The 12,387-nt window shown below is 34.1% G+C and overlaps 1 protein-coding gene across 3 annotated transcripts; it reads right to left on the bottom strand.

Annotated features, from left to right (window-relative positions):
* Window positions 1-1,526: 1,526 nt before the first annotated feature.
* On the bottom strand, window positions 1,527-12,242 carry LOC122631401 (centromere-associated protein E). Of its 3 annotated transcripts, none has more exons than XM_043817057.1 (8): window positions 11,988-12,242; window positions 11,504-11,625; window positions 6,512-10,870; window positions 6,340-6,415; window positions 5,587-5,849; window positions 5,337-5,492; window positions 4,878-5,191; window positions 1,527-4,791 (listed from the first exon to the last, which is right to left on the bottom strand). In XM_043817057.1, exons 3-8 carry the CDS (start codon window positions 10,826-10,828, stop codon window positions 3,249-3,251), a joined length of 6,669 nt encoding a protein of 2,222 aa, XP_043672992.1. In that variant the 5' UTR covers window positions 10,829-10,870; window positions 11,504-11,625; window positions 11,988-12,242; the 3' UTR covers window positions 1,527-3,248. The 3 variants fall into 3 exon arrangements, with proteins under 3 accessions (XP_043672992.1, XP_043672993.1, XP_043672990.1); XM_043817058.1 differs by having other exon boundaries at window positions 6,512-10,866; XM_043817055.1 differs by having other exon boundaries at window positions 6,512-10,852.
* Window positions 12,243-12,387: the final 145 nt, after the last annotated feature.

Below are 12,387 nucleotides of genomic sequence, written 5' to 3'. Positions count from 1 at the left end.
TTAATCGATCTAAAATGATCGAGTACACTGTAACAAGGTATACATTATAGTTTTCTATCACTCAAATTTATCGAAACAATATCGAGAGAAATCAAGTAGAATCGATATATCACAAAAAGAACAGTTTTCATATTCGATGTGTGTGTATTGTGTAGAAATGAAAAAAAAAAAAAAAAAAGAAAAGAAAATTGATATACAATCGTTACTACGAATACAAATAATTCCCAGATCTCTTAAAGGATTTTTCTTCTTTTTATTTTCATTGATTTTATTACTTTCATTTTATTCTTTCTCTTTCTTTCTTTTTTTTTTTTTTTTTTTATTTCTTTTGATTCGATATCATAACAATTTATTTTTTATATTTTCCATTCAACGTTATTAAGATCTTTAAATTGTTACGAATACGTTTGTTATACGTTGTAAATTCTAACTTTACGAATTCCAGCTTGGCGAAAGAGAGATCAGAAGGAATTCGTTCGTAAAGTGAGAGTGAGTGACTAGGGGAGATGGAAAGAGGAAAGAGAAGGGGTGTACGAGACGGGAACTACTTGTAATTTACAATAGTCTTTATAAATGTTGAAACGAAAAAATTCCGAATTAATTCGATGCTCGGTCGAGCGAAAATACGAATAAATAAGTATATTCGAATAGAAAACTATCTCAAGGCATCTACTTTCTTTCTACTCGATTATGATTCCTCTCTTTCTTATTAGTTTTCTTTCTTTTTCTCTCCTTTTTCGTTCTTTTTTTTTTTTTTTTTTCTTAAGTAAGATATTAATTTCTCATAAGTTAATTTTATTGCTCCGTATACTTACAAAATTCCCTTTCTCAGTCTCTCAATATCTCAGATATCTCTCTCTTTCTCTCTTTCTCACACACACGCGCCATTTACATAGGAAAATAATACATTTTTTCGATTTCCTTCGAAGCAATCTTTAAATCGTGCTTTTAAACCGTACTCTCTAGCGAATATCCTTAACCCCGTTTTTTTTCTTTTTTTAATTAATAGTTTCGAAGTTTACCTAACGATTAAGTTGCATTTTAAAACGAAGAATGATAATAGCTATCTTTCTTTCTCTCTGTGTTTTCCTTTCTTTCTTTCTTTTTTTCTCGCTCTCTCTCTCTCTCTCTCTCTCTCTACCCCATAAATTCTTCGCATAAGTTAATTTTTCAAAGAATATATATGTACATATATAATATGCATATATATGTACATACTAAAAGCGAGTGTTAAGATATTGGTCTATTATTAATATTATTATTATTACTATTATTATTGTTATTATCATTATAATAATAATTATTATTATTATTAATATTATTATTATTATTATTATAGAGTCACAGATGCTTTTCTAGAGCGAATCTCTTCTCGATGCTCACTTCTTCATCGTAGAAATATGATTTTTTTGCTATTCGTATAAATAAAAACAAATAATAATAATAAAAGAAAAGAAAAGGAAAAAATATTAAGGAAAAGAAGGAAAAGAAAAAGACAAAAAAAAAAAAAAAGAAAAGAAAGAAAATGAAAAGAAAAATTATAATAATGCACGAAGTCGGTCCCCGACAAAATTCGAATCGTGGAAGAGATACTTCATCGTACAGCATGAATTTGCAAAAACGCAAATAAGTCGTTATTAGGAGGAGAGACACTCGTCGACTAATATTAATATTTCACGTGGCGACAAAGAAAACGTAGAAAGAAAAAGTTCTCTTACGAATTCTGACCCCATTTTGTTATTTTGTTGTTGTTGTTTCGTTTTCCCTGTTCATTACAGCGCGTACCCCAAAGGCTACATTAAGGAATCATACACAACGCGTTTTTATAAGTCGTAATGGTGATCGTTATCGGCTTAATATATGAGTTAAAAACTAAAATAATTATTCAATATATGTACAATGCGATAATGTAGTAACGTAATAAATAAGCTCAAGGTATACATTCTACTTCACACGTATAACATTCGTCCATATAATAATTACAAATCATCATCATCATTATTATCATTATCTCATCATCATCATCATCATCATCATCGTAATCACCATCATCACCATCATCACCATTATCATTATCATCGTCATTGTGATCGCTACACGGGCGAACAGGCCAACATTACAATACACAATTTTTCGGTTCGGAACGATAAAGGCTTCCAATCATCCCACCCCTCCCCACCCCAACCCCGAGAACACTTCGTCTAGGATAAAAATATGCTACCGTGTCGATTTAAAATGTATAATTCTTTCAAAAGAAAGATATAATATAATCGGTCAGCATAATCATTGGTCGTCGTCTCATTCTATAAGATTATTCGACTTATTCAATAACGATCTACCATCGATCCAATCGAATCTGTTTGAACGACACGAGAGGCAGACCTTTACGTTCTGAACCAAGTATATAGAATGTATGCTACCTATTATTCGTTAAACTTTTGCACACAAGTAAAGAAATAAAGAACGATGCGTAACAGGGTTATTATAACCCAAAAGCACAAGGTCGTCGGAATTCTTTTCGTACCATCGTATTGTTCGTAATGTTCATCGATCATTATTATTTAATGCACATCGTATACCGATAAAAACTAACGACTCCATCTGTGTCATTTATATATAGGCACTTCTCATAGTGGGAAATCAAATAAATTTGCATGTCCCGCTAAATTTGTCTTTACAGGTGAGAAACTTTGGTTGATGGGATATATCTTTAGAATCGAAATATCTTATTTTCTCTCTCTCTCTCTCTCTCTTTCTCTCTCGTTTTTTTTCTTCTTCGATTTGCGCACGATTACTATATGCATACTCTATGTATATTTCTATAGTCTCTGTGTATAATTCACAATTGCCGACGTATATCATCACGTCTATATAATTTAATAGTTTCTTTCTCGTCTCTTAAGTAATATAGTGTGTAAAATCGTGTATTCTCATTTATTATTCGAGTCATCGTAGCTCGAAGATAAAAATACGTCATTCACGACGCATTTATTTAAAGCATGCTATTCGCTTGCAAACAACTTTGTCCGTCTCCTCTATCTTCGTAACCTCAAGCAGGAATCTTAGGAAAACAAGGACATTCGTAAGATCCTTATTCGCGTTTATCCGAAGAAACCTCTTGAGTGAATCTATTTATGTGGAGAGAGTGTGTGTGTGTGTACGTACGGACGGGCCCAGCGACACGGGGACAAGTTTTCTATTAAAGAAGGCGTTTGTATTTACTTACTTTTCCCCCGCTTTCTCGGCTTTCATTTCTCGGTAGGTCTCGTTACAGTTTGTGGTATTACCGTCAATGACTTTGGAATTTTTGGCAAAATTGGAATTGGATTAGATGGCTTAGTAGTCACTTGTATAGACTTTGGCAGATTAAGATTATGTAATAAGTTTTGGGTAGGACTGTTCTCGTTCGACAAACGGATGTCACATATAAGCGGCTCGAAATCACCTCTACTTTGACGATTCAACATTTCCTGTTGCATTCTCAAGTGCTTTTGGAATTGGGTTTGAGCGGCCAGCTGCGCTTTTTGATATTGCGTCGTCGATTTGAAATTCGGTGGTGAATTTGGATTACCCGATACACCCGTAGGACTTACGCACTGTTTCTCACTAAGCATTTGTTTCTGTTTCTTAAGATGTTGCAGCCGCTTAAAATCCGGTTCGCTCAACTGGAACACTTTACCGCCCGAGGACATCGGCAATTTCGAGTTATCTTTACGTTTAATATTTCCATTGGCCGAACTGGTAGACGGTAAATTAAGTCGTTGCAAACTAGGAGGCGGTTTCTTTATGATAGATACACCCGGATTTAATTTGAGAACACGCGGTGGACTTCCCTTAGTCGTTAATTGTATCGCCGGTGACTTCGCGGGTCCACAACTTCCGGTGGGTAACGAGAGTCTGTCTCTTTCGAGTACGTATCCTCCGCTCAAACGACGAGAATTATTAAATTCGGAGGATATCGGTTCCATTATCGGTTCGTCCATTTTTTCAGGGCCCTCGTACGATATCAATCTGTTTTGAACCGACGTCGAATAATTTATCGCATTTCGGGATGCGTTAGGCGCCAAGATCAAATCCCCTGCCCTGTAATACTTTTCCAAAAGTATTAAATGTCTTAGAAAAGAACTTTGATTCCCGTAAGGTCTTTGTAACTCTTGCCATAAAAGTTTCGTGTCTCTGTCGTATTGAATCATCGTCGCACACTTTTCCCAACCCTGAGGCGTTATCTCTCGAACATTGGTGAACTCGATGTTAGCATGAAGATTCATTTCTTCTTCGCCTGGGAAAAGAGTACGCACGCTAATGGATGGATTAGCTCCGAGTCGTTGTACGACAGGAGTTATGTCGTTGCTCGTTCTTGCCCTCTTCGGTAATTTCGTCAAAGTTACTTCCTTGTCCATGGCAAGAATCTCTACGACCTCGTTCGAACCGTCGCAAGGCGTTGTTGTCCCGTCTGACGTATAATTGTTCACTTCGATCATCTTTCTTTTCTTCAATTTTTCTACGGTACCTTCAACGCCAAGGAATTGAACGTCCGTGGGAATGACGTCGTTCGTATTCATTTTGACGGAACGATTGTCATTGTCCGGTTCAGAATTTGTTCCCTCGTTTTTAATTAACTCGGGCGTCGACTTGTCCGAGACTGAATTTGCGATTACGTCTGGCGATTTCGAACTGCCATTTTTAGCCGGTGTACATTTAGCTTTTTTGCGTTTGTCCTTGTCTTTCGATTGACTATTAGAATCGTCGTCCTCATTCTCGAGTACCTCGATGTCGTGATAATGTAAGATCCTAGAATATTACACGTTTCTACAATTTTTCAAAAGATCTTCGCGAATGCAAACTGATCGTACAAAATAGGACGATTAGGAACGTACCTTTTTCGATAGCTCTTAAAGAAAGATCTATGATTCATATTCATATTTTCAGGATCCTTGTATTTAATTTGCAACTGTGTGAAATACCGACACAACTTGCAAACAAAAGTGCCCGCAGCGAGCGAAACTGGTATCGCTTGTTGTGAGAGTCGTTGATTTAATTCTATAGTTTCTGCGTTCGATAACTGATGCGTATGATTCCTGGCCAATCTCCGATTACAAAGTGCACAGATCAAAAACCTTTCGATTTTACCGTAATGAATCACGCAGAATGACATAGACGTGTGTTGACTCGATTCCCAATCAATATCAACCTGTAATGCATTTTATTATCTAAATGAAACATACGCATGTAATTAAACTTAAGTCATTATTTAACCATAACTGGTTACAATGCAACGTTATTGATGCATTACGACAGTATCAATCGAGCAATTTTTATACGAAACAAATCAATACCTGATTTTGTAATCCAGACTTAATTTTAAGTAACCAACGTCGTTTAACATGATGACGGGCAGGATTTCTACAATCACGAGCTGAACATTTCGATACCATCAATTGACGATGTTGTTTTTGTGGCTTTGTTTGCATGTTTGTTGGACTAGTGTTCGCCTATGAATAAACAAATAATAATAATAATTTCGATTAATTAAAGATACCGTCAGAATCGATCGTTCTATTAGTTATAATAATTTTTCATACGTACCTTTCTATCTACATGACGATAACACGCGTCACACAGACAAGAATCCTTGGTAAGGTGTCTTTCTATATTCAATATCTTCTTTCTCCTTTCATCCGATTTCATTTGAGCCAAGTGCATGGGTGTATCCAAAGAGCCAAATTTTCCGAAACAATAACAACATACATCCGCACATAATCGTCCTGGATGAATAGAAAATGAAGATGATTTCTCAGGAATGACAAGGGACTGACGATCCTTCGGCGGAGCTTCCTCGTTATCCTCATCTACGATAATCAATAACGATAATGATTAATACACGATATGAACATCATTCAATCGTCGATTTTCTAAGCAGATTTTGATAGGATTACGAATGAACTATTCGAAATACTCAGCCGTAGAGCAAAATACAAGTAGTTAGAAAATATTATCCTTCGTTTTTTGTTTCTTTTCTTTCTTTCTTTTTTTTTTTGAATTTGAAGCAGTAGCAAAAAATAACATGCATAATTACTTGAGATACAAACTATTTTTCAGGTAAATTATGAAACTAGAGATTTACAAAAAGGGATTGCCAAGCATTACATAATAAATGTTTGATTATAGTTTGCACTTATAAATGCAAATTTGGTGTTAAATGTAATAATTAAGCAATCCTTTGTGTCCTATCTGCTAAATAACATTTTATGCAGGATAGAAGAAAATATAAAAATATTGAAAAAGCAATGAAGGAAAAGGGTTGATTAACAATGTAGTTATTCCCACAACCAGGATTACCGCAAGAGTGTCTGTGGTTAGTAGTGAACTTTCGGTTCGCACCAGAGCTGCTATCTCCCAAACCACTGGTTCCAAACTGAAAAAGAAAAAAGGAAAAAGTCAAATATAACAAGATTTGTATGCCTCGTGTTTCTCATGAAATATTATTATCGAATTTTACGGAATACCTTACCTCCTTTTGTATGGTGTAAAATTCAGGCGAATCTCCTTCTCCGTCGGTGCGTCCTTGCTTCAAAACCATTTTCAAAGGAGATCTCGATCGTTTTTTATCTTTTTCTTTTTCTTTCTGTACACGAATTACAGTTTTCAGTGTACCTGTATATTGTTCCTTCCTGGCTTTTTGATGGTTCAATCTCTCTGCAGCTTTTTCCAATGATTCCAAACCCAATAATCTCAAAATAGATTCTTTTTTAGCTTTATCCTCCGGTGTTTCTAAAATTTTCGCCGTAATATTAACGCTACTAGATGATTCATCCGAAGTTGATGTCTCATCTAAATCTTTTTGAGAAGTTTCTCCCATTTTACTAGATTTACACTCATCCAACAAATTGATGTTACTTCCTTCTTTTGATAACTCGTTATCGGCGATATGACTCGAAAGTCGTCCTTCTTTTTCTGATCTATTTGGTTCGTTTGGAATAACTAAATCATTTTCTGATTTACTACGCAAATTATCACTGTTGTCTTGAATTTTGTCTAAACTATGACGACCACCTTCAGAGAAACCTCTAAAATTGTCAGAACATTTAGCAAGATTGTCATAATCATTAAGGAATGATCTGTTGTTTTCATTTATCTTGGCAACTTCATTGTCAAGCAATGTTTCTTCTTTTTGTTGGTCAGACTTTCTGATATCTCGTTTAGTTCGTTTATTTTTCAATGTATTATTTAATTGCTGATCTTCCTTACGTTTTTTTACTTCCCTACCACGTCTGGTACGAGTATGAGACTCCAAAACATCACTAGTTTCAGAATCTACGGTGCTATTTTGAGATATGTCTGTTTCAGGAGTGTTACAGATAGTTTCAGTATTAGCTTTCTGTTCAAAATTTTGTTTATTATCATTTTGTGCATTCAGTTCTTCTGTTGTTTGGCTATCACTTCCTGCATTAGATTTTGATGTATTTTCGTGGTCTCTGTTGCAAGAAGTTGGTCTTTTCTCTATTTTCTTTTGTTTATCACGTACCCTTAAAACTCTTTTATTTTCTTCATTTGTAATTTTGGGTTCGTCTGTATTCTTTTCGGACGATAATTTATTACCTTTTTCTTCAATAACTGTATTCAATGTATTATCTACTTTCTTATCAACAGTATCTTCGTTTGAGGCTATTAATGTATCAATATTTTGATGTTTATTATCTTCTTTATCGTGATTAACATCCTTGATAGAATCATTTGTATCATTTATTTCTTTCTTTGAACTACATACTGGAGATTTGTTGGAGGTGCATATTGAATTTAAGTCTGGCAATACATGAGAATTATTTTTGTCGTGTTTCTGATTTTGCATTGATTCAGAGGAAGCAGTAGGTACCTCAATCTTCTCATTGTTATTATGAACTTTGTCATGTTTGTTGGTTTCGTTTGATAAATGATCTGTAGCTTGATCAGTCAATGCTTCTGCTACTTTATTAGGAGTAAATTTTGATGTAGAATGTTCATCAGCTCCAACAAGAGAACTTTCTTCATCTTCAGCAATATTATTACATGTGTCATTTAATTTTATATCTTCGTCTATCGCTTCTGTGTTTTTTGCCATATTTGTTGAACTTAATAGTTCATCCCCTTTTACTAATCTTTCAACATCAGAATAAATACTTTCTAAAGTTTCTGATTCCTCTGAACAATGAGTACTACCTAAACTTTCTACTTGAGGTAAATTTATCTTATCCATTTCATTGTTTATTTCTACAGTTGTACTTTGCGTTTTCACTGATTCGTTCGTTTCTGCAGAAGATAATAAATTTGTAATAGACTCGTTAGTAACTTCACTTTTTATAAGTTCTTTTTTGTCTTCTTCAATTCTATTTAATGGTTTTTTCTCTTCATTCATTCGTTCATCACTTTTTTCTATAGCAAATTCCTTAAGAGAATCACTCTTTTCAATTGGTTCTTCTGATGTGGTTGTCAATTTCTTTCCAATTTCAGACTCTTCAATGTTATCTTGAGAATTTTTATCATTTGACTTTCCTGATTTTCTTAATAAAGAAGATATTTTCTTGCTATTATCTATTGACTGATTTTCAATATCTTCTATTTGTTCTCCTATCTTAGATGTAATATTTGAATCCTGATCACCTTCAGTACTTTCCTTAGCATCTTTACACATATTTATTTCTTTACTAACTGTAGCATGTGAGGGTTCATGAGAATTGTGAGTTTTATTGACTGCTTCAATATTAGGAGTCTCCCTATCTTGAGTGTTTTGTGATTGAGTTTCAACCAATTCAATGTCACCCATGACTAGTTTCTCAATCTCTTTGGCAGTATCAGCCACTTTTGGTACCGAGTTCTCAGAACTCTCAGATTTACTCTCATTCTTAGATGCATTGGGTTTATCTTCATCAGTATTCTCTTCCAAACCCAATTTCTGAGATTCAGTACTTAATGGTGCAATGATTTCCTCAATCTTTGGAATTTCAAAATTTTTGCTCAATCCAAGATTCTTTTCTGGACCAAATATTTTACTTTCAATTGATTTTGCAATTGTTAATTTTATATTCTCTATCATCTGATCTATTTGTGACTTCGGATTGCCATCAGATTTCTCTGTTCCATAAAATGAATTTACTGTTTTTCTCATATCTATATTTAAACTATTCCTTCGACCTTTAGACCTATCTGTGAGCTTTGACAAAATTGTGTCTTTCCTAACTTGGTCTAAACTACTGGTTTTCTTTATTTCTTCCAGTACTTCTACATTTTTAGATGCTACACGTGTATCCTCAACTTTGATATCATCTATTTTTGTTTCACTATCCGTACTTCTGGCTTTTGTCTTTGAACGTAATGTTGGTCCTATTTCACTTAATCTATCTACTCTCTCACTATTATTATTGTTTTCTATTTCTATACCAGTTTCACTTTCGGCATAATTCTTGGAGACATCATCTTTTATTATACATTCCTCTTTATTTATTGAAGTTATTTGAGAGTAATTACCGCTAGATTCAGAAAAACAGGATTCTATATCTACATTCCCATCAGAAATCTGTTCTGTCGATGTTTCAGATGCAGCAGGATCATCTGAATTTAATCTACGTCGTCTTTTAACATCTACATCATTTGCAGCCACTGTATCTGAAAGTTGGCGCAATTTTCCATTTCGTAAACTCCTTTGGCTTAACAGAACATTTGACCTCTTTCTTAATTGAATTGTAGTTTGAGTATGATTTCCTTGTTCAATGTCTCCACATTCTCCTTCCGACATAATTCTTATGTCATCACAATCAGGTTCCTTCTTTATTTCACTTTCAGGAATAATATTTTCATCCACCAACATTTTCCTACTCCTAGTTATCTTTCCTTCTACTTTTTCTACAATACCTTGCTGATTATCTACTTCTGAATCACTCAACATTGAAGCTATAACTTCGTCGATAGTAAGATCAATAGAGCTCTTGTTATCCAAAACAGATTTAGATAATTTATTATGCACGCTGGAATTACTTTTAATGCTATTAAGAGAATCAGTATCTTTAGTGCCTCTTTTACCTTTTAAATATTTATCCCCCTCTATGATTTTCGTATAATTTTCTTTCTCCTTTATAGTACTCTTTTTCAGTCCTGTATTTTTTAAAAGTTTGGCACTTCTAGGGGAAGAGTCCACAATATCACCTGGTTTAATTCTCTTACTATACTTTGTATTACTTTTTGTATTCGAATTAACAAGAGCGTCTTGATCTTTTTCTGAATTGTCCTCGTTATCCTGTTCGCCGCTAATTCTTGTAAAGGACTTGGTTTTCTTGGTCCTGAGATTAATCTTGGCACTTTTGTTGGTTATTTCAGCAGTTTTGCTATTTTCTAGATCGTTGATATGATTTTCTGAAATTCTTAAATTGATATCAGAAGATTTTTCCTCTTCTTCCTCCTCCTCTTCTTCCTCTTCTTTCACTTTCTCCTCTATTGACTTAACTTTCCTTGCTTTGATACCTTTCTTGATATCAGAATTTATCCTGCATAAATTTTTACTTCCTACTTTTTTGGTAACTTTTGTCTTAATGAAATTAGTTTTTGTTACTCTTAATTTCTGTTTACGTTTGAGGTTCTTTAAAACCTTCTTTCGTGGCAAACTTGCCTCTAATTTTGCAGGAAGTTGACTGCCCGTTGCTACTGCTTCAAAAATATCACGTGCAAGCTGTTGTTGTCTTATATTGGTCAAAGACTTGCCTTTTCTACTTTTGACCTCATTAGATGGCAAGCCAGAGTCATTATTCGCCTTCTGTTTTGATTTTGAAGGCGCTAAGGGTCGTTTTTCTCTGGATGCCATCTCACTTCCACCCACATTGGGCTCCTGAAAAATCACCCCTTGCTAATTTTTTATTAATGACTAATAAAATTTTAATAACTACTAAATCTCGCGTATTGAAAATGTATAAACCAATTAAAAATTTTAATTCTCATTAATGTTTAATTTAAAAAGAAAGTTATATATTTATATATCTATATTTATATCTATCTTTATATATCTAATTATGTATATATCTCTATAAATGCACTTATGTATCCAGTATTTATGTTATAAATCATAGAAAAAAAAAAAAAAATCAAATAACAAAATAATCATTTAATCAAAATTAAAGATATCTGAATAATTAAAATTATACTTGTATAAAAATTATATGTAAATACATATATATACATATATTCACACACGCATATAAAGTATTTTATAAAACATCCTATCAATATTATACTTCATTATTATATCATATTCGTTACTTGCAAATCTTACGAATAGATCGAAGATACTTTCAATTTGTTAATATTTCGATTTGTATTTGTAACATATCGCGTGTAATGTATTTAATCGAGACGCGATCGAAATGTTGATTTAATGAATGAAAGAAGAAAAAGAGAAAGAGAAAAGAATTCGAGATATAGTTTTGTGTATATATATATATATATATATATATATATAAAATAGAATAAAAAATAGAAATACCTTTCCTCTTAAATATAAGGCAGGAACAAATGTATTGTACACCAAGTAGAAAAACTACATAATTCGTCTTGGCTGCGAATAGGTAAGCGACCGGTTGGGAAGTAGGGTTGATAGATGCGGCCCTGGCGGTCAGAAAAATTACGTGACAAACTTTGCATTTACACGGATACACGAAGCGCCTCTTCTCCGTCAAGGAACTCAAGTCCGAAATATTTCGAGCGATATCTGCCGTAATAATGAACAGGTCATTGAAATTCTTGGCTCAAAAGAAAGCGCGTAAGGCGTATTAACTTCCGAGGGAGAAAATCTGCCGATGAATGTGGCCAAAGTAATGAAAATCGAGGGAGAAATAGTCGCGAAAAAATCGCCACGAATAAACAAAAGGTCGGCCCCGATTCGAGATTTCTAAGATCTAGCTTGACACGATACAGTTAATATCTTGGAAAATGATAAGTCGAAAAGTCGGGTGGACGATTATACTTACCTCTGAGGCCGAAAATGCCGTCGGAGATCCGTGATTAATGTGAGAAAAGGGGAAAAACAATGTCGTGAAAAACACAGTCCCGTTGCAGGGTGTCTGAACGCTGTCCTACTGTTTTGAGGCTACCGCCACCTGCCGGTCGAATGCGCGACCTCTCCCACGTCCATAGCCTGTTCAAGCTAATCGCATGACATTATTTCAAAGAATTTAACCCCATAGGCTTCCCAATTGCTGCTATTTATTGACCCTTCACGTTCTACGAGACACCACTTCACTGTACGACCGAAAAATCCTATACGATGTTAAACCGATTAAACAAAAAAATCCTCGATAAAGTAGCTAACAACGCGGCACTTCTAATCCTATACAACGTTCACGCTAACTAAAGCCGCAGAATATTATT

This window comes from Vespula pensylvanica, chromosome 8, assembly GCF_014466175.1.
Source record: "Vespula pensylvanica isolate Volc-1 chromosome 8, ASM1446617v1, whole genome shotgun sequence".
Taxonomy (NCBI): Eukaryota; Metazoa; Arthropoda; class Insecta; order Hymenoptera; family Vespidae; genus Vespula; species Vespula pensylvanica.
Note: the sequence above shows the minus strand (reverse complement) of the source record. Positions and strands in the feature narration are given on the sequence as shown.

Coding starts and splice junctions, on each gene's coding strand:
- LOC122631401 (XM_043817057.1), bottom strand. CDS start 10,828: ATGGCATCCAGAGAAAAACGACCCTTAGCGCCTTCAAAATCAAAACAG. Junction 5,850..6,339: donor TAACCACAGACACTCTTGCG/GTAATCCTGGTT, acceptor TGATTATCGTAG/ATGAGGATAACGAGGAAGCT. Junction 5,192..5,336: donor AGTCTGGATTACAAAATCAG/GTATTGATTTGT, acceptor AATGCATTACAG/GTTGATATTGATTGGGAATC.